At 40.2% G+C, this 22,715-nt stretch overlaps 1 protein-coding gene across 10 annotated transcripts in view; it reads right to left on the bottom strand.

Moving 5' to 3' along the window:
• Positions 1-3,051: 3,051 nt before the first annotated feature.
• PLAG1 (PLAG1 zinc finger) overlaps positions 3,052-22,715 on the bottom strand; it is a 51,072-nt gene continuing 31,408 nt past the window's right edge. For 7 of the 10 annotated variants that reach the window (XM_082045075.1, XM_082045078.1, XM_082045077.1 and 4 more), the window contains 3 exons: positions 14,214-14,313; positions 10,071-10,429; positions 3,052-9,477 (listed from right to left, as the gene is read on the bottom strand). In XM_082045075.1, coding sequence (XP_081901201.1) covers positions 8,214-9,477; positions 10,071-10,312 — 1,506 coding nt within the window. In that variant the 5' untranslated portion in view covers positions 10,313-10,429; positions 14,214-14,313 and the 3' untranslated portion in view covers positions 3,052-8,213. The remainder of the gene's footprint in view (positions 9,478-10,070; positions 10,430-14,213; positions 14,314-22,715) is intronic. The other 3 variants (XM_082045083.1, XM_082045084.1, XM_082045076.1) reach the window with 1 other exon arrangement.

Here is a 22,715-nt window from a genome sequence, read left to right as displayed (position 1 = left end):
GTACACTGTCATAGCACATGTGGTGGCTCCCTGCAAACGCCACATCTTCAGAGAGCTGCAGAAGGGAAGGAGCAAGAGGATCCACGGAATTTGGTGGCTCCGAAATGATGGCCTGGGCACTCTGGTGGGCCATAGCAACTTACCAGAGGTTTCCCTAAGTTACAGGGTTTTAAACCTGCCTGATTAAATGGGTTGTACAGTTCAAGGACATTGTTACAAGGTTTCCATCAGTGAATAAGCAAAAGCTTCTTGTAGAAACACCGCTGAAGAAAAATATGCCTAAACTGAACAGAGCACATGAACTATGAGGCAATCCTGTAATACTTCATCGGCGTAAGGAGCCAGATGGTAACAAAATAAGGGGAGACAATTCTTAGGTGAGGACAGACTTCACTGAGGTTGGGAGCTAAGTCTGTGTTTATTTGTCATTAATGTTTGATATGTGATGTTCCTATGTTAGAGCTCAGACGTTGTTCATTTATGGCATGCCCCTTAACCATACAGAGCCCGTATTTTGTTTTCATTTTCACTGTGAATACTTGTGAGGGAACTTTAGGATTTACCCGTGGCCCTGTGCGTAACAATTCAACACAAAAGCAGTAAGCCAGGGTTGAACTTAATTTCACAGGCACAGCCTACAGAACTTTCTGCTGAAGTTGTATCTCATGCTACACAAGGATGGCTGACAAACACCTTCCTGGCAGGAGTCTGTGCGCCCCTCAGATAAATTGCTGTCTCTCACAGATTAATCAAGTATTTGGAAGAAACTTGTCCAACTTGCCCGGGAAACCACATGCTGTGTTAACTAGGAGATACCTTTACAAACAGCATGATTCACTTTGGACTTGTGAAACACAAACACTTTCCACTTTTTTGAAGTAAACCAAAACAAAACTGATTTCTCAGTTTTTCACGGTTTGATTGCTGTCCTCCCATGCATACACACATGTACACATAAATATCTACATATACACACATACATATATATACACACACATATACAATAGTTTAAGCCATGCACTGATTCTCACGAACAGTGACTATTCAGGTTGTCTGCACTGTTTTACACACAAGCAGAGATCTGACTGATTTACATGAAAATGATACTGAACTGTTCTTCTTTGTATCTGGCAGTTCAGTGCAACAGTGAAAATCCACACTAAGGGGAAATGATCGAGGATCAATTCACCTGTCAGCCCCACCACAGTGTGCATTACTGGTCCTGTTTGTAGAGTGCTCAGCCAAGAGCCGATGGTTCTTCAGTCCCCTTTGAAGCAAACCATCTGGTGGGTTTATGGCACAAATGTCCCCGAAGGGGACAAGGTTGTGTGTATGACAATGACACTGAAGAACACAACTACTGATTATATTTTAAAAATATTTTTACAATAGGTATTTGTCTATTTATCTAAAAATGTTCATTTCTTGAGGACACACAGACCATTACAACAAATACATATAATTAAATACCGGGCAAGATGTTACACCTTTATTAGGAGCAGAGAAAGTTTATACCAAATTACCTGGGATATGGCAGGTGAGCAGGAACTTGAAGCTTCACGCTACTGCTGGGGTCTGTCATTTCCACAGCCACTATCTCCACCGTTGTTCAAGACATAGAAATACAGTGTTGCCGTCTATTTGCTAAAGGCCCCAGATCATAATGGTAAGCAGCAGTTAATCCTCTAGCACACTTCTCAAACTTCTAAGCACAGACTAAATTTTGTAACAGAGCTTATCTTGCTGTCCTGCTTGCTGCCTGGTTGTGATCACCAACCCCTGCTGTGCCAACTATGGCAACTGCCACTTGGACACTTAATTTCTATCCGATTTAATACAATGTTTTGATTTGCAAAGCGGGGAAGCCAACAGCTCGTAGTTGCTCGGCTCTTGCTAGTCCAGCAGCAGCTCTGCATCAGAGTTTTGGATTACTGTGTCAAAAAAAAAATATTTATCCTAGGGCATGCTTATATGTGGGAGGGAAAAGGACAGTGAAGGGGAACCCGGAATATTCTCTCTTTTCCACGCCTGGAAGACAGCAAGACCAGGTATAGAGGATATCGAAGGACCATTTTTCTGTACTTTCTTCCACAAGTTTTGGAAAGGGCTGGTTACAGCAGAGACAGAAGGGAAGAGATGCCTGTGGCTCTGAATTTAAAAAGGAAAGCTCTGAGCAACTGCACCAAGAGGTCTCTGGATATAACATAGACAGCATCCATGTGATCGCATTTCGCTTATTACAGAGGCCAACAGAGTTTCCAGAGGGTGTCTGTTTGGAAGGACAGTAGTTAATTCAGTAACGGTCGGTGAGACCAGCTACAACAGAGACAAACGGGTGGTTTTCTCCCGGGGGTTGTGGGGGAATAAATGGTTCTGCAGAGTATTTCAAATCGGAGAGAATCTGAAGAGCTTTTGACTTTCCATATAACAAGGCTAACCCTCTCCAGCAAGTTAGAAGCCTGTGACACAGAGGTGATAAGTCATCTCAAAGGAAAGGGGTAGGGATCACAGGAAAGGAAAAATGTCTGTGTACTGAGAAGGTGAAAGCCAATGACTCTCTGTAGCAATCATTTCTCTCAAACTGGGTTACAGCAAGAAATCTAAGAAGTCAAGACTTGGAAAAGAGAGGGACCCAAAAGCAGGAACATACAGATAACACTGAAGATATTAACAAAATATATTCTGAAAAGGAACAAAGCCACACAGCTTTTCCTGGAAGTATTTCAGAGAGACAACCCACATGCCACACACGCCCTTACAGTTTATCCTGCAAACTACAACAGTCGATGTCAATGACCTGCATCAATCTGAAATGGTGGAGAATCACACACCTACGCCTCCCAAACAAACCGTCCCACTTCAAAAACCCCAAACTCACCTTCCAGTGTCTCACAGCGTTTCAAAGCACAATTTGATGGCAAACTCAACTGCTTCCTTCAGTTCAGATCTTTCTTGTCACAGACGCAGTAGCATCATCCAATTTGTTCCTTGGTGAAATCATGAAACACGGATACTTATGCTTTAAGATTTTCTGAAAAACTGACATTTTACCAGTCATGAATTAGAAAGACAGTTATACCTTTGCAACTCAAAATAACTACACTCAGCAAAACCGGACGTATTCTGTAATTACTTATTGCAATCCCGCACACGCAGATCAAGATTTGTCTATTGAAATGCCAGGCATAAGTGATTCATTAACTAAAACCATTCTGTAATTTTATTGATATATTTTGTGGAGTTCACATATTTTTGTACAGCAAACATAACACTGTAGGCCACAAGAAGCTGCAGCACTATTGTTTAATAGCAGCAAGGTATATTTTTTAATCAGGGTATGTGGACAATAAATAGTCTGTTTCTTTGGATGTGAATGTTTAAAATGAAGTTCTGCTGCAGCTTCATAATGTGATTGCTATTTTACAGAGCTTATACACAAAAATATATATGCAATCTTTTTGTCTATATTTTATACAAATACAACAGTAGTTTGTGAATACATTTTAAAGTACATATACATGATAAGCAACTCAATTTCCCATATCACAGGATAGCAAATTTTAAATGCAAGAAACATATACAAATTCAGTCTGGAATGCAGGGTTTTCTGTGTTCTTTTTTTTCTTTTTTCTCTATTTTTGACTCAAAACTCTTATCATTAAAACATTTTAGCATACAAGTCCAAACAATTTTTCCACTAGCTAAAAATATAATTTCAGCAATCCAAGTCAGGTTTGGGTGTGTCATAATTCCCCAATATACTTTTCCCAGGTTTTGTTTAAATTCAAAGGCTTTTAGTAATACACAGTATGTCCTTCACACCATATAAAAAGCCCACATAAAATTTTAACTAGCAGTCATCTATTTTTGTGAACAAGAGCTGGGCTTGTCAGCGTTTAAATTTGTATGTCCAAAATTTTACTTTTGCAAGTGCATATGAATACATTGTGGTGTTGCACAAAGTTCATTAATGACAAGTTAAGTCACAGTATAAAAATATATCATACAACTATAGGTCTAGTATAGTCCTTTTTTCTATGGGTAAAAATACATCTGAATGAGACAGGGAGGTTTGTAGCACCATGAGAGGAGTTGTATCCCAAGTTACATTAGCAGCATGATCCAATATAACAATATTGCAGGAGTGTTTCTGAGGAGATAAACATTCACTCTGGTTCAACTGTACCACTGAAGCTTATACTGAAAAGTGTTTACATATGATTAGCAATAGTTCTGTGTCACTTCCAGGGCTAGATAACTGTTATCAAAAGACACTGCCTTCCAACAAAAGTAAGACACCCTTATTGCATAAAAGCTTTGGGACTATCCAAACACATTTTGAACTACTGGGGCGTTACTCGTACGTTGAGCACGATGCTAAGTAGCCTGTGGTTTTAACTGTACACTGGGAGGATGCAGGACGGGCAGCTACGCCCATATGGTTTACTACCTACCAGATAAGTACATTTGTTTCAGAGGCTTATCTATAGACTGAGAAGAATACAGGATGAGCTGCTAAACCAGTGTATGAGACAGACATAACGAAGGATGCAATCCTGCTCCCCTCCACCTTTCCGGGCGCAGGATCAGGCCCTAAGTTAACTTCAGACAGCAGCATAGCGATGAGAGGATATGATAAAAAAAAAATCTGTATCAAATACTGCACGTTAAACGATTTTGTCGTAGTTTACCATCCAGAACTCCAGAGGACACAGTTTGCAATAGGTGAGGACAAACTCCTAATTTTTTTTTGACTGGTATTCAAAATGGCAGTAGAAGACAGTGTAGTTTGAAACATGTAAACCTAGTAAAAACCATTGTAAAACCCTTAAGAAAGACACACTGGTTCTGTGCAATATAGCAAATTGATAAGAAAACACTGTAAAAATGTACCTGTTTAAAATTACAATGTCTACCATTTTGTACACAAAGCATTATACCAAAGGCCTACATATATGTAATCTAATGGCACTTGAAACAAATTATAATAAAAGGTTTTATAATAAAAAGCATAACCTGTAAGAAATTTTCTTAAAAGGTTTAGGGTTTTCTTTTTGAAAGTGCTATATCTTGTAATATGTGTAACATAGAGGTTGACCAAGCTTTATTTTTAAAAATATTGGCCTATAATACAAGTTTAGCTCACTAGGCAAATGATCCTGAAAATATGTACTCTTAACATTCATTATTAGCTTAATAAAGCAATCAGCTCTGGCTCATGTTTCAGTCAGTATATGGTTTTTAAAAACCGCTACTGCCAAATTAACAATAAATCACTCTATTCCACAATTTACTACTAAATAAAGCACAAGCAACAAGTACACAAAAATATATATATTAAAAAAAAAAAAAAAAAGAAAAACCAAAACCAAAACCAAAACAAAACCAAACAAAAATCCAAAAAACAAACCCAAACCCCAACCTTAGTAGAAATTTAGAAGTTGCACAAAGAGTGGTGCAGGATCAGCCAGCCCTCCCCCCTCCCCCTGAGAACCCATCTGACATCGAGAAAACAGGTTTTAAAAACTTGACGGTTTAGTAGTGGCCAATATTGACTCTGCCTAAGTGATATTCCAAAGCACTGTGGTGCGGGCAGTATTGCTGACAGTGTCAGTCTGCTTCCATGTTACCGTACATCCTTGTTCAGCGGCAAACACACTCGGTGCAGCCCCCCACTGAAGCTCTGACTGAATGAGGTTCAATATCTTGTCTGAGGTCCCTATTTCTCAAGTGAAATGTAGGTCTAACTCCAAAGTGAAATGTCAATCCCTTTTCAGGAAGCTAAGGCACGAACACAGTAGTAAGGATTCTGGCTACGCGCTAAGAAACAGGTGTTGGCAAAGTGTCTGTTAGGTTTTGGTTGGTACTTTGTTTTGTTTTGTTTGTTTGTTTGTTTAATGAATTGTAACTGGCAACTGAGACTGATACGCAGTCGCTAGGGATTGGAAATTCGTGTGCCAGATGCGGGATGCGGAGCACTTGCAACTTGCCTCTGCTGCAGGGGGAGTTGCAGATGCTCAGCTCCACGCGGGACATAACCCACTGCAGAAATTAAGTTAGTTTATCTTAATCTCAGATTGATTTGAAGGATTGAGAATAAACCCGACTTCTTCCTAGATGCGTTATGGTTGCTGATTTAAACTAGAGTTACATTTGGTTGCATTCATCTTGTGCTCTGTTCATCTGTGTTTTTCTTTCCTTTAGAAAGGTGAAGAGAAAAAAAAGCAATATTGAACAAATCAGTCAGCTAAAGATGTAAGTAAGCGAGCAATCTGTTTCACAGAAACCAGAAGAAGCCGTCATGAAGCAGAGCTAAAAGCCCACTTTGCGATCTGCTCCTAAACCCAAAATCTAGGAGTAGTTTGCAGAATTTCAAAGGTTTTTCCTTATTAATACATCCTTATTTTAATGCCTTTGGAACACTCATTTATAAAAATGTTTTCTTTCAGTAATAAAATTTAAATACACATATGTATAAAATAGTAAAACTACACCTGTATATTGCTCCTAGAATTAAAAAAAAAAGCAGGAGCTACTGATAAAACATCCGGAGCATGAGCTCCTTAAATGGGAGCAACTTTTGTTTCTGTGAAGTATATTTAGTTTAACCACTTAAAACCTTGCATGAATCCTCATTGTCGTTTGAGAGATATTAATGCACTTGATTTCTATTTTTTAATTCCTTGTTCAAAAATGACAAGGAAAAGAAGGTTATTGTTGAATTACAGCAAATCTAGTTTGCTTGCATGAATCACAGGGTTATTTTTTTTTTCCTCTTTTGGTTATTAGGGGTTGGGGAATAGAATGTATTGCATTAGGTAAAAGTGGTGTAAGCAATATGCTTTTACTTCACTCCTAAGAGTCCTGTCTTTAAATCTTGGCAACGGGCAAAAAGTCCCTAACCAAGTACCCAGGTGTAGAAAGTGTGATTAACATCTAACTTGTTGCTTAGGAGGACATAACACACCATGTAACACAACTGAAAAGATCATTCCAATAAAAAAAAACAAAAACAAAAAACCAAAAACAAAACCAAAACAAAAAAACTGGTATTTGCAAATTTACATTCACTCTCTGACTGCACACTAGTTTTGAATTGAAAACAGATAAACACTTTCTGGCTGGACTTGATCCACCCTTTGGCGGTGGCAGCTGGGAGGAGACTGATGCCTACAAATGCGAACATACTATCGGAAGATTCCTATGCAGTACTCCCTCTACGCTACTAAAGAGAAAAAACAGCGAGCTAAGAATAAAAACAAAAACTGTGACAAAATATTCTGCATTACTACATTACAACACTTTTATATTTCAAGATCAGCCATTAATTTTGCCTGTTTCCCTCTACCAGAGTCAAGAAAGCACAACACAGTTCCAAATTCAACTTGAAACATGTCATTTACACAAGCAGAGATTCTCTGTTCAAATTCTGTTCAGCCATGATTTTAGAGAATTAAACTAATTTTTTCTTCTGTTAACCATAACAGGCCACAAAAATTTAAGCCAGAAAATGGCAAAATTCTTAACATCTTTTATAATGACTTTAATACAAGTCAAAATGCTATATATATGTACATGTGTATATATGGACTTCTATATATACACACACAAGTTTTCAGAAAAATCTGAATTCTATATTTGTCATTATTCTAGATTCATCATTATAGAACAGATCAGATGTGTCACTATTCGGGAAGAAGATTTGTTTGGAAACGGACTCCAGAATTTTTTTCCCAAATCTTCAGGCATCTTTATGATACATATTTTAACTAGATTCTTTGCAAATAGTAAAATATATTAAAAGGCAAAAGTGGTAGTTCTACCACAGACCTCAACAAAATGGAATAGCTGGTATGGTTGAAAAAGTTTTTAAAAAGGGATGAGTGTTGAGAGTTTGCTTGGGGTGACTCTGTACTGAACATTTAAAACGTGTCAGTTGGCAGTGAAAATGAAAACAATACAATGAGACTGTTTTAAAAAATAAAATAAAGAAAAAAACCAAAACAAAAGAACAAAAAACAAAGTAAACACAGCCGAGAATAAACACTTTCAAAACATTTTTTAAAAAGTTAATTTAAATTTCTTACTGGCTTCATGAGATTGGTACTGTAAAAAAGCAGAGAATTTATAATGTCTTATAGTAGGCACTAAGTTAAAAATGGTCACCTAAGGCATTTCTACAAATAGACAGCAACAAGCCAGCTTTGTACATCCTATTGGAAAGCTTGATGAAATCGCGGTAGGGTGGTGGTTGTGCTTAGACTGCTTGTGAAAGCTGCTGACAACGAGTGCAGAGACCCAAGACCTATACTATTGCTAGGATCTTGTGGATCCTGGGTTTGTGGTGGAAGTTGAGTCATAGAAGAATGTGCCTCCTCTTGTGTATAACTCATTCCGAGGTTTCCCACCGAAACAGAAGGATTATAGGGAGGGCCGTTTACAGGTATGAAGTTGAACAGCTGAGAAAAGTCCAACGATGGGGTGCTTAGAGGTTCGCTAATAGGAACAGAGCCCTTGGAAAGGGAAACCTCCCCAGACCCATCATCTAGTGGCCCTACTTGTGGATCCAGCCCTAGTTTTGACGAAGATGCTTGAGAATCCTGGGATGAAGAAGGCATACCACTTTGCAACTCCATTAAGTAACTTTCGATTTCCCCTTTCAATGGCTGTTCTTTTTCAGGCATAGAAATTGCGTATGAGGTAGTACCGAGCGGGTATTTCAATGATAGCTGGTGAGAAGGATGGACAGACTCCATATCTATTGGACAAGGCATTCCCAATGGTAACGATGTGGCAACCATTTGGTGTGCAGATGCAGAACTCTGCATGGACTGAATCTGAGTGTTGTAGAGATTTAATTGCAAAGTGTTTGTAAATGGCTTTGATGTCAGTTCACTGGAAGGTAAAGACATCACTGGAAGCAGCTCATCCTTAATAGGCACAGAAACATTGCAGGTAAAGGGATCTAGAAGGTCCATTGGCTCTGTTTTGACCTTCAAAAGTTCTTGGTTGTGACTTTTCTTCATGTGGCGCGTGAGGTGATCCTTCCGCCCAAATCTCTGTGCACAGTACTGACAGAGGAAGTCCTTTCTTCCAGTGTGCACTACCATGTGTCTACGGACATCCTTTCGGGTGTAGAACCGACGATCACAGTGTTCACACTGGTGTTTTTTCTCCTTCACTCCACCCGATGACTTGCCTGCGTGAGTTTTGAGGTGCTCCAGCAGCACTCCTGTGCTTTCAAACGTCTGCAAACATACCTTACAGGTGAGGTCACCGCTTGTTGCAGCGTGCAAAGCCAGGTGACGTTTGAACCCAAGCTTGGTATTGTAGTTCTTTCCACATTCTTCACACTTAAAGGCCTCTTTGTTGGGATTGTGTGTATGTAGGTGATTCTTTAGGTGATCTTTTCGGTGAAACATTTTCTCACAATAATTACACTTGTGGGTTTTCTCAGGAGAATGAGTAGCCATATGCCTTTAAACACAGATATATTCTGTAAGTAATTATTTTGATCAAAAAACACACGTGCTCATTTTTTAATGGCAGATAAATACTATGCTAAGGGCTGCTTTGCAACAGAACCTTTTAACTGAAAGCATGACACTACAAAGACAGTTCGACAAATTTAAATATAGCAAAATGCGAGCCATTTCTCTTAAATTGACACTTTAGTTTTGGTGGGTTTTAGCTAATGTAACAGGGGTATATGGGCAAGTATGAAAGTACTCATGTAAAAGTCCAAAGCCAAAAAAATTTCAGTCCATACTCTCTTTTCTCATGACAATTCCTTATACAAATGAAAATTCTATGCTCATTAAAAACAAAACAAAACAAAACAACAAACAAACAGAAAACAAAAGCAGAAAACAAATTAAGAAACAAAATCAAAGACATTAGCTTGCAAACTTAGGTAATTTAGAATTCTAGAAACAATCCAATGGCTACTTTAATTAACACATCCTCTCTGCAATCAGCTGAAGGTGTACACAAATATATACTTTTACACGGCTTAACACGGCCAACATAAAATAGATAATATAATCTGAAAGATAAATAGAGTTTAATACCTTAGTAATTTGTACTTAGAAACAAAGGCCTTGGTGCAGTCTTGTTGTGTGCACTTGTAGGGCCTCTCTCCTGTGTGAGAGTATGAGTGAACCTTTAATTTCTCAACACTGTTAAAGGCCTTGTCACACAGTTGGCAAGGAAAGTTTTTTCTTGGTTTGGTTTCACCACGCTTACGTTTCCCTGAAGGGACTTTCTGGGTATCTCTTACTTCTGACAAATCACCAGGAATGACAGTGGCCATCGCAGCCTAAACCAGGCCTTCTTGTTGGACACTTGGGAATTGCCCAACTCCACTAAATGATTTAGCTTTAGATGGCTTCTCAAGTTTCATGTGGTCGTAAAAGAAAGCAAAAGGGGACTGGAAAAAAAAAATAAGAAACAACTAGTTTGTAACTAAACTTAGATTTTGAAGTTTACTTGCTATGTGATGCTTCTGAATAAAACTTAAAAATAAAATTAGGTTCAGCTGGTCTAATGCAATACCTGTAGGTTTCTTTACACTATTTGCTGCAACTCTTAAAATGCATTGCTCAGGATGAACAGATCCACATTTGCCCTGAAATCACATCTCACAACCTTCCCCTCAAGCACTGATGGAGAACAGCAAGGTTCTGTCTGATTAGGGGAGGCATCAGGCAAAGAGCCTACCTACCCAGATGGCTTTTGGCAGCTTTGTATTTCCAAGGAATTAAAGCCATGCCTGTGGCGTTTGCACAGGCACACACACACACACACACATCCACACACAGCGTGATCAAAGTGAAAATCTGTAAGCCTCAAAATGTTTGAGAACCTGTGCGAAAAGCAGTAGTACCCATGCTGACAGTCTGGGGGGGGGTCAAAGCTCATGTTCTCACGTGTACCTCTTCCTTGTGACTACCGCACATCTACTCTAGTAAAATGTATGTTTTGTCAATGATTGCCAATGCCAGGTGAAATTCTGCTAACAGACACTTGACATATTAATAACAGAAATCCCACAGATTAGGGATAGATTACACAGATTAGAGTTTTATCAGCCCAGCACTGGAGACCCCCACCATCCTCACGCTATTCTGCAAGGTGTGAGCACTGTAAGCACTGAGGTTTAGCCTAGCTCAGGACAGAGGCTCTTAGCTGGTTCTTCTGGGGCATTGCAAACTGTGAACTAAACCAGAGGCTTTCAGCTAAAGGGGGTGCACGATGCTTGTGTATGACTTCCTGGCAAACAGTTTTAAATTCATCATCTGGTAACGTGTAGTAGCAACTGGGCAGCTGCCATTACAGGGCACTTAACAGCCCTCCTTTGTCAGGGGTAGCTGACAGCCTTTTCTCATCATGGGAGCACAGTTGCTACTTTAGATACCAAATGCAGTGCTACCTGTTGCGGGAAAGGTCAAGTGTGAGCTCTGTGGAGGAGGAAGGAGGAAGATGGCAGGAGGGCAGCACTCAATGCAAGCCACAGGCAGGACAGGAAAGCCCTAAAATTTGGCCTTTCTCCCTCAAAAGCAGCACTCCCCCTGCCTTGGTGTCGTGGCTCACAGCTGCTGTCTTCTCTGGCCGCTGCTGGGGCAGCTGCACAAGAGGTGGCTGGGCTGGGCGGCACTGAGGCCAGGAGCAGTGGTCAGGCTGAGGGTGTGGCGGTCAGCCGCCCCCATAGGCCCTGGCAGCAGGGCCGGGGAAGGCAGCAGCTGCTGGGACAGGTGGAACCAAGCGGCCAGGTGCTGGGCAGAGAGCACCAGGCTGCAGCTGCTTCAGCCTAATGTCTCCTCCCTGACACACAGACCGGACTCTTCCCCACCAGCAGCGAGGGGAGGCTGGACAGCTTTGAGGCTGCCCACTTTCAGCTGTCCTCTCTCCCCTGCTGAGGCTCAGCAGAAGTGGAGGGAGCCAACTGCTCCAGAGAGGGAGCAGAGAGCAGCGCCCAAGTGAGATGGGGGCACAACTAAGCTGTCCTTGAAAGAGCCCTCGTGTGGCCCTGGAAGAAAGTGGGGTGAAAGGAGGGGCTGTTCTCTACACATGGCTGGACAGGAGGGCTGGGGAACAGGGACGGAGAGAAAAGGATGCACCTCTTTAACGTCTGTATTTTATGAAAGCTTCAGACTGAGATTTCCATTTGAGATGTGTACACAGAGTATGTCTTTGTCTATGGCTCTTCCTTCCTCCTCCCCCAAATTCTTCCCTTGTCTTTATAAGAGGAGAGAAACACTGGCACACCAAGATGGAAATCTGCTGCCTTTCTACCCTAGAGTCCTTGAATGGAGGTTAAACTATGTTACCTTCCATAAGCGAGAAGTTTTTTAAGACCACCTTTATTCTCCCAAATTTTTTATGGACCCACTAACCTCTTTAAAGCTACCCAGTGACAAGAAAGGTGTTTTTTTAAGGACTCTTATCATTTCAGATTTGTTTCCGACTCATTCCCACTCATGAGATGAAGCCTGAAGACATCAATTCCGTGAGTGGGAACAAGCACAGGTCTTCAAAGAATCAGCTTAATTTTGTTTTCAGTCTTACAAGCAGCTTTCTAGCTCATAAGTGAAAAAACAGAACAGTTGTTTGGAGACTTGAGACCAAAGTGTTTCTGCAATAAAAGTAAATGAAGACCAGTGCCAAAGACTTCAGTGGAGTCACCAATATAAACAAAAGGAGAGTCTGATTCACAATGAACTTGTGATAAATTTGTAGATTGAGAGATTTTCAAGATATGCTTTAATCAGAATCAGATAATAAAATTAATTGTGTTTCCCTGTAAATGAACACACTGGTCTTCTACACATATTGACCTGAATATAAAATGAAATCTTGTTTTAGCCTAATCTCTACTCACCAATAAAGTTCTGAGGGAGAAAAAAAATCCAACCCACTCTGTGCTTACATAGTGTGTATCTATACCGCACGGGCACCTATACGAGACCTGCCGCATGGAGCCGACAGCGCAGAAGCTGTGGCCCTTGCTGCGTGCCTGGAGCACCTATGGCCTCACAGGGTAAGAAAGGGCTACGGACCCCTTCGCCTCCCTGCTAAATACACATCTAGCCCAAGGGGGACAGGCAGCATTGGTGGCAAAGGGCAAGGGAACTGCCTCCAAAGTCTGCTGCTGGGGAATGCAGTGAAGCTGACCATGCTGGGTCCATAGCTCAATAGCAAGTGGCCTCCATGCTAAGGGAAGCAGGCATGGCTAGAAGGATGTGTGTTGGAAGGATGAACTGCCATGAGGAGGGATAAGGAACAAAACTAGACTGTGGGGGCAGGGAGGTGCAGGGAGCACTTCATGGGAGCTGGGAACATCTAAGGGCACAAGATGGGGGCAGGTGGGGAGGAACTGCATGTGCATTAGGCTGGGGAGATGCAGGATATTCGGCCATGCAGAAGGGTGATATGCAGGGTCTGGTGTGAGGCCAAAAGCAGTGTTTGTTGTGGAACAGCATATGAGGCTTAACTGTTAAATTAACAACTCTGACAACTTCTCACTCCTTTTCTCAATGCAAGGATCACACCTCAGACTGGAGGCCATCCTATATTCAGGCCAATATAACATGACTGTTACCTTCTCCAAAACGTGAGGTAAGCTAGCTGCTGTACCAGATGGAACTCAGAACATTGACACAGATGAAGAATTCAGGTTTTGTTGCTCCATAATCAAAACTAATTAAGCTGACTCTGAACTGCTTAAGTGTCCTTAAAAACACATCATTAGAACACATATAGTGTGGATCCAATCTTTGACAATGGCAGTGTTTTATTAAAAAAACATGTACGCACTATTATCTCAGTACCATTTCTCAACAGATAAGGCAATTAAGAACTTCAGTATTGATCTCTTAATAGCAAATAACCTTTTTTTTTTTTTTCTTGTTTTTTTTTTTTCTTGTGGATACATAGACTGAGCAATGGAGATAAAACTTAACCCACTGATCCTCAAATATTACACTTTCCAAAGACCAGCTGAAAGAATTTTATGAATAATATTGCCCATTTGTGTCTCAACATATTATCACTTAAAATCCTCATTCTTATTGGTGCTTTCACAACTGCAAGATGAATGATTATATGCAGTATCAAATATAACAAACACATTACAAAAAAGCTCATATATAATACTATTTTTAAAGAAGCATATACTTAAAGCAGGATTAAAGCAGCCTCTGTTCAATGCACACCTGATGTTTGCCCACTAAAGTCCTCAGATTTTGGTCTTAACCAGTTCCGCTGACTCTTCTTGGAGGAAACCAGAATCCAGTACTTCCCATTTTTACTGGTCTGAAAAACAAAAGGAAGAACGGACTAGACTCCAGCGAAAACAGTATATTCAGAAAGGCTGGGATGCGGCAAGGTGGGGGGGTTGGAAAGAATCAGAAAGGAAAAGTTAAAAGGGATAGATCCAACCCATGCACAGAACATTATGTACTGTTAATTGTAAACTGTAGGAATCAATCATTCTTGCATTATCAGTAGTAATCATACACTTCAATTCGCAGTATACTTACATCATTTCAACTAATGCTATGCTGGACAGTAACACATAAAGAGATAAAATTAGACAAAAGCAAAGGAGTTTTCAATAAAGATAAAAACAAAACAAACAAACAAAAAAAATCACAGACCACAAATAATTTAGAAATAACGGTGAAACATGTTAAATGCTGGGGCCAGACTTGAGTTTCTTACTCAGAAAGGACTGAATAAGAGAAGATTTCTGGATTAGGCCCAACTTTACTAGAACCTAATGCCTTCATTCTGCTTAATTATACAGGAAATAGCAGCTTAAAACGTGACCTGCAAAGGAAAATAAAATTAATTTAAAAAAAATAATAAAGCCTCTTGATGTACATGCTACAGGTAAATCGCAATACAGGGCAAGTCTAGGTGTGCCTGAGCAAATCCAGAGGGCCTTTCTGGAATTTCCCTTACATCTCCCTTTTCCCTGCCACCATCCTCTTGTAAATTTGCAGCATGTCTTCCTTTTCTTGCTGAAAGGCCTCCTGGATGACACAGGTATATGCGGAAAACGTGTTCAACGCCTCATTATACAGGGGTGGTTTTATCCCCTCCAACTCTTCCAGATATGTAAAGGCAAAGCCCTATACAGTGCACACACCCCACGTGGCATACCAGGCTGAAGGTATTTGGCAGGAACCCCAGAGTAATGTAATATTTCCCCCCGGACAAACCATTTTCCCTTCTCCCTTTCCATTCACTCCAGTAAAGCATTCTTGCTTTTGGTTCTGAGTTCAGTTTCACACAGCCCCAGCCTCCTCTGCTGGTAAGCATGAACGCGAGCAAACCCGCATCCTTCAACAGCTCTCGAAGGCAAAAGTGCTTCACGGCAACCGACTGAAGCTCTGACAGCTGAGGAGCATTTATTTGAGGTTTTGTACATACAGGCAGGAGGTTGAAACAGCTCCAGTACCCAAAGAAAAAGTGAAAACTGTTTTCAACTAATGAGCAAGAGAGTGGGAACAACCCTCACCTCCTCTTTCAAAGGTCCCCAAATCACCTTGTTTCAGGAAGAAAATGCTGATGACTTCTCACTTCCTCTCCCAGCAAGTCCTTTCTAAATCATTTACCCTGTGACGCCTATCTCAACATCTTCCACTATTGCAGCAGAAAGGAAGAACTTCATTATCCAGGTGTTTTTACTAATGTAACTCACAATAAGTAGATTATATTTAAGACAGCCACATAAATGTAATGAACTAAGTCCTTGTGGAATTAGTCCCTCCACTCTTGGTATTTACAGACTATTTCCTGTTCGGAAAAAAAAAAAATCTGTCTAAAATATTATAATGCCCTCTTAGCAGTATTCAATATTTTCTCTTAAATGCTTATGGTGCTCAATTCTCACCACACATCTGAAGTCACTCTAGCAGAAAGCAGATGCCCTCAGAGATGGGCCATCAGAGGCATGGAAAGACCTTGTCAGGGGCAACTGAAGCACCTGGAACAAGTAAATAAGCAAGGTAAATGCCAGGGGGATTTAAAATGCTAAAGAGAATAAAGGAGGAGAGTCAGTTACTCTTATTATCTTATGAATACAGCAAAATCACAAAGCAGTGGATCCAGATGAGGGCAATGCTATACCTACAATTAGCTAGGATACTGACTTCTACAAGACCATTATTAAGCAAAGGGCTTAGCAACATACACACAAAAGGGGAAAAGTTTGTATGAATAATGAAAACATCTGCTACATTTGACAGGATTAAGTGAAAGCAGAAAATTTAAGAAAATTCCTATACTTTGTGGCAATACATCAGCTATTGTGACAATAAATCAGACTTTTTGTTATGCACAGAATACAAAAGTTGCCCATGATAATCCTGATTTTTAGACCACCTTTCTCAGAAGCCTTTTAATGCTAGACAATCTCTGAGGCAGAACACTGGACAAAGATATACCATTCTTCTCCTAACTACTTATAGCTATAGCATTATTAAGTTTTCTTCTCAATCACATAAGTTAGGAAAAATGTTAACAGAATAACAAACCTCAAATTATCCTCCACATCACATTGCAAAAAGCAGTGTCACAGGTACATGCCCCAAACCCACTTGGGAACTAGTAACAAAATATGACTTCTATAATTTGTCAGATTATAATTCTTAGAATTTATCAGACCTTCCAGTATCCATGAGGCACTAATTTTGATAACTCTCCAAACACTCAGATAACTCCAGGTTAGACTTTGTAGAAAAATGCTAGACTTTTAGCAACAGAAGACTCATCTCAAAGCAGCTGCAGGTAGCACAAGCTGCCAACACGGCACTTCCAGAGGTCTCTCTTACAGAGAGGTAACTTTCAGTAAGAGAAGATCTCAGCTGAAGAAGGTGATCCCATCAATGGAAACAGTCAAGTGGGTAAGAAAAATCCATGCTTAACTGAAGTACTGATGACTTCAGGGGTACTTTTCTCCTTCTTAAAGTCAAGTCAGTCTTCTGACTGATGCAGTGGTCTATATCAAGAACAAGAACTGTTTGATCTTGGCAGACCATCTGATCCGCATTTATTTGAACACTCTTTAAAGGAGACCTGTTCGATGCCCACGTTCAGAAGCAGAATCATGTCTTTGGTACGAAGATGCTGATTTTCCATTTGTTCTTGGATGGATGCGGCCAGAGGTAGAAGCGGCAACAAAGGGAGGTGTCAGTGGCCTGAGTTCTGCTACATCTGGAAGTTCAAACTGAGGCTTTGATGCTGTAGGACAAAGCAGGAGGAAGAATGGGCATTGCTAGGATGAGACTTAATCAAAAGGTGGGTTTGACAAGGGAGCCTCCCTAGGCCAGGAGCAGCTCGTGCCTGCACTTTCACAGAGTAATACTTCATTTAATTTTCTGCTTGTTTCATTGTGTAATCTGAAAGATGTGAACAGCAAGCAACACGTATGCACACGTTTCTCCCCTAAACAAAGAAGACACCTGGCACAACTGTCTCTAAACATAGCACTGCCAAATGGCTGGAGGGACAGATCTCAAGCCCCAGGGCCCTGCCTCCAGCCACTGTGGCCTTTCCTATGGCAGGCAGCGAGAGGGAGAGAGCCAACAGGTACAGAACCTGACAGCAGCCAGGAACCGGCCGGGGTTTATAGCTCCTGTTCTCTCACAGGCTGACAGAGAGATGTCAAAAGTTAAAAGCGTCTATGCTGAGGTTCCAGGGGAATGAGACCGCACTGAGAGGTGGGTGAATCCACTTGGCCTTTTGCGTTTTCGGACGGCAGTTATTGTAAATAACCATTCAAAGATGTAGGCACTGGCCATACTGTACAGCAGTGTTTCATGTATGGGGAGCACACACACATATGCAAACTAACCACAAAAGAACAGAGTTTGGTGGTTTTTTTTTTCAAATATATACAAGGGTGTATTTATCTTATCGTGAACTTCAGGACTTTTTATAGCAAAGCAGCTGAGTTCAGAGAAATCCTTCTCCATGGATCCAAGTCCTAGCCTACAGTATAAAGAGGTGGCCAAGGGAGCGTGGTAGGACAGCAGCAAGAGCGCGCACAGGCTGCAGGGGGACACAACCAAACCCAAGCAGGCAGCAGAACCACCCGTGAAAGCTGCTGCAGGGAAATTGAATGATATGGGCAAAACAGTGAAAATATCTATCCAACGATCTTAGGTATAAACATACGAATGAGTTAGAGATAATAACACATAAGACTTTCCCCCTTGGGGAAACAGCCTAACATCTAGAACACAATGAATTAACATAAGCACTGAAACTAAAATCAGGCAGCTATTGTAGTCTACTGTTAGGGGCAGCACATTACTAATATTTACTGTGTGCAGAACAATGATTATGCTACAAAGAATACTATCTAGAAGGTAGAAAAATACAACTACTAAGATATTTCATCAATGGGAAATTTTAAAAAAGTCTTTGTGTTTTGTTTGTTCGTTGCTTTTTTTGTTTTGTTTTTTTTTTTTTTTTTTTTTTTGTTTTTGGTTGTTTTTTTTTTTTTTTTTTTTTTTTGGAAAACATCCACGAAACAGAGAAACTTACTGAAACTGCATAAAGTTGAGCAGCAAAAAACCCTGAACCTTTCAAACTAGTGTGAAATATGGGTAGCAAGGGAAACAAAGGCACTAATATGATTAAATCTATTTTTTTTTCCTGGGCAGTAAATACACAGGAAACTTCTGTTAATTATACATACCTTTTATTAATTAATAAAGCAAGCATTTGGAGGGAAGAACCACTAGGTTGCTGCAGGACAGCAGCCATAATATGAAAATAGCTATTGATATAGATTTGACAACTTTTTTTTTTTCATGAGCATAAGACTATTTGCAATTCTTGAAAGCTGTACTACAGTAATGAAATTTGGACAAGCAGCTTTTTAATTTTAGAAAATAACTCATTCTTGTAATATGCTACACTAGAAGGAATATTACATAACCTTTTTCAGAATATAGAAGAAAAATTCTATCATGCCTGTCTTGTTTTTTCCAAGTTTCTGGAAAAGTAGAACATGAACTTACCAACGTTTGTTTTATCATGACCTAATAGTCTGTAATTTAAAGGAAAACAAAAATCACAATACTACCCAGCATCTCTGTGAGCTTTCCATGCTCCAAATTACTCTGGTCCACTTTAAGTCTTGAGTGCTCAGTTTTGGTTACTAAATGTTCCAAAGGATTCCTGATTATATACTAAACTGAAGGAAACAAGAGCTGCCTAGAGTTAACTGATCTGATGATTATGGTTTTATGAGCTTTTTAAGAACCTCTATGGCACTCCATAGATGTTTTTCTAAGAACTTTGGAGAGGCTGTGGTACAAATAACATTGATACTGCAATTACTGTTAGAATGTTTAAAACCTGCAAAAGTGCTTTCATGTATTTTGGAATCACACCACGACCCTCTTTCTGACGCCAGATATGAGGAAGAAGTTTTTTACAATGAAGGTGGTGAAACACTGGCACAGGTTGCCCAGAGAGGTGGTAGATGCCCCATCCCTGCAGACATTTGAGGCCAGACTGAACAACCTGATCTAGTTGAAGATGTCCCTGCTCATTGCAGGGGGGTTGGACTAGATGACCTTTGAAAGTCCCTTCCAACCCTAACTATTCGGTGATTCCATGAATAATTTGCATCCATTTTTACAGTGATGATTCTTCTTTGAAAGCAAACTTTGGTTACCATTTAACCTCCATACAGGACCATGTCATTTTTATAACAAAATCAAAAGCAAATCCTGTACAAGTAAAACCAAACACACATCCTGAAGGTGTCTATGAGATTATACAATAATATGATCAGCAATTAATTCATGTTTGTAAGGAACATGATTTTCCTCTGTCTGAAGACATCTTAAAATGTCTTAAAATGAGATAAGGTGTGCAGGCTAGATTAATGGTACAACTAGACCAGTATTCTGTCTCCAGTAATAGCCAAAAGTACAGAGCCGGTCATGAATGTGTGGTATTTCTCACCAATAGTCTTCTGACCTCCAGCTACTTTGATGTCAGGGACTTCCTGAACAATATGTGGTTTCTGTTACTTAACTTACAGCACATCACCCTTCCAAGCAATAGTCTACGCTCCCCCTGGAAACAGTATCAGTTTCTAGTGTCTACAGCATACTTTTGAAAAGTTGTCCCAAAAATCCACTATGATTTTATGGAGAACCTTTTCCTTTCGAAGGCTCTCAATCTGCCTTCCCTCCTAACTGTGTATGTACCTGTTTTGAAAGGCAGTAGTTAGCCTGCCTCTTCCTTCCTCTGTAGATCTCCATGACATTGTCCTCAATTCATTCCTTTCCCAGACCAAAGTCCCAGTTTACAGAAGTGTTCTTCATATGGAAGCCACCCCATGGAGGTCATCATCCTTGCTGACCTTCTCTAAGCCTTCTCTAGTTCTAATAAATCTCTTCTGAGATCAGGGCTCTAGAAGTCCACACAGCACTCAGTACACAACTGGACCACACACTCTCATATTGACATTCTCAATTTTGTTTTCTATTTCTTTCCTTTAACACTTGGGTTGTGTTGTGGTGACCAATGAGCTCATCATCTCACAGAATCACGAATCACAATCCCCAAATCTTATGCCTCAATGGTAATACTGAGCTGAAACTCATAATCTTATATACAATCTGGATTGTTATGGCCAGTGCTCCTCAGTTTTCACCTTTTATCTACACTGAATTTCATCACATGTTTTGTTGCACAGTCTTCAGCACTTTAATATCCTCCTACTCTTCTCAACAGCTGGCTCAGTTCTTCATGGCCTTCTTGCCTCCTGCCTTTTGATCCTACCTTTTAATCCATTGTTTACTTATGTGAAGACCTTCCCTCTCACATTATGGCTCCTTAGTTTTCTTAAAAAGCCTTACTGATAAAGTTCACTTTGATTTTTGAATGACAGCATCTTTAATTCTTGCTGATACTTTCAAAGAACTCCAACTCCTTAAGACAGGAGTCTCTTAAAATGCTGTTTTGACTCTTACCAAATAATCATACCTACTCAGGTGGCCACCGATTATATGTTTTATCATAGTGTCTACCAAAATTGCCTGGGTACAGGTTTCAGTGCAGGCCTGCCTGGCCCAGATCACCTCTTTTGAGGTCCCCTCCAATCCCAAACATACTGTGTGATACCTCTAAAACTGTGATTTTACATACTTAAATGTCAGAAGATTTCTCTAAACCTGAATACTTTAAGATGTACCATTTAAACAACATAATTAGGTTGCAGAACACAACTAGATAGGGTAGGAAGTTACAAGTTTTGCTTTTTTGAGGAGAGTCATCTAACATGAATCATAACACAAGATATTTTTAACAGTTTCAGTAATCAGTCAAGTATAATACAAGGGTTTTTGGTGCTCCAGTCTGCTAGATGGAAATCGCAATGACATCACTGAACACAAGATAAACTCCACTCACATGTATCACCACACAGCACAATCCTGTGCAGCTAGTGATCTCTGCTTGGTCAGAGAGAGATGATCTGAACTGGAACAGTATAGAAAAAGGCAACCACCTGTCACTCCACTCTGTGCTGCGCTCCTCACTGAAGCTGAGAAAGTAAAACTTACCAAAGAGTTCAGTAATTTCACTTGAAGGTATGCTAGGCAGACAGCACAAAGGAACTGGCTGTGCTGGAGAAATTAACAGGGTGCCAGAAGGCAGGGACAGGTTTTAAATAGCAAAGTCTGTCAAATAAAGTTGGACTAGAAGTCAGAAAACATGGGACTTCAATAATCCAACCAGTGATTCATCACTTGGGTATGGAGAAATCCTCTACCTCAATTTTTGTCTGATGTTTAAAGAAAACAAAACAAAACAAAAAAAAAAAAAACAAAAACCAAAACAAAAAAAAAAAAAAAGAAAGAAAAAAAAAGGGTAGTACTTATCCTTCTAGCTAACAAGCTCAAATAATAGTTAATATGCTCAAATAAAAGGGGCAAGGTGATATTTGAAAAAAATTGCAACACCACATAGAAGCTGCAAGGACTGTACTAGCACAAGACCATTCACAAGGGTTAGATTTCCCTCATGATGTTAAGTTAGATGGTTGGGAAGCTCACATCTGGGACAAAAAGACAACACATGAAAGGCAGAAATAAAGTGACAAAGAAAGGGCAGTCTCCCCAGCACATACACTGCATCCCAGGTATAGGTGGTAACTGTGCAGTAGTCCAAAGAACGTAGTGGAAGCCCAGTCCTGCCCTGAATCAGGCTGCCTGAAAAACATTGCCTGGGGGCAAAAACTGTGACAGGATTTAGCACTGCTTTTTTCATAACCTTGGACTTTCGTATGATTTATTGGAGCTATTCCAATTAAAATGCTGATTCTGGTTGTTTTCTCTCCTCTGCCTGTTATCCTAGTCCCCCCAAAAAGATAAGTAAGCAAGCGTGCCCGATTTCCAAGCAGCTGCTAATCTTCCAATAAACCCTATAGTTGAGGAACAGCTGTTATCTGAGAAGAAAATACTTCATAGATTATTGTAACCTTATGTTAAGTAAAAAGTGTCACATTTAGTCACAATGGCCTTTGTTACTACTGCTCCAGCCGTGATGCTGGTGTATCAATGACTTTATGAGCTAAAACCCAAAAGGCTCAGGAAAAGATAATTAAAGATGCAGAATATTTAGAGTAATGCCAAAGCAAATCCCTCTTCAAAGCTGTCATCAGCAAGCCTTTCAGAACCTGC

This window comes from Streptopelia decaocto (genome assembly GCF_964273445.1).
Source record: "Streptopelia decaocto genome assembly, chromosome: 2".
Taxonomy (NCBI): Eukaryota; Metazoa; Chordata; class Aves; order Columbiformes; family Columbidae; genus Streptopelia; species Streptopelia decaocto.
Note: the sequence above shows the minus strand (reverse complement) of the source record. Positions and strands in the feature narration are given on the sequence as shown.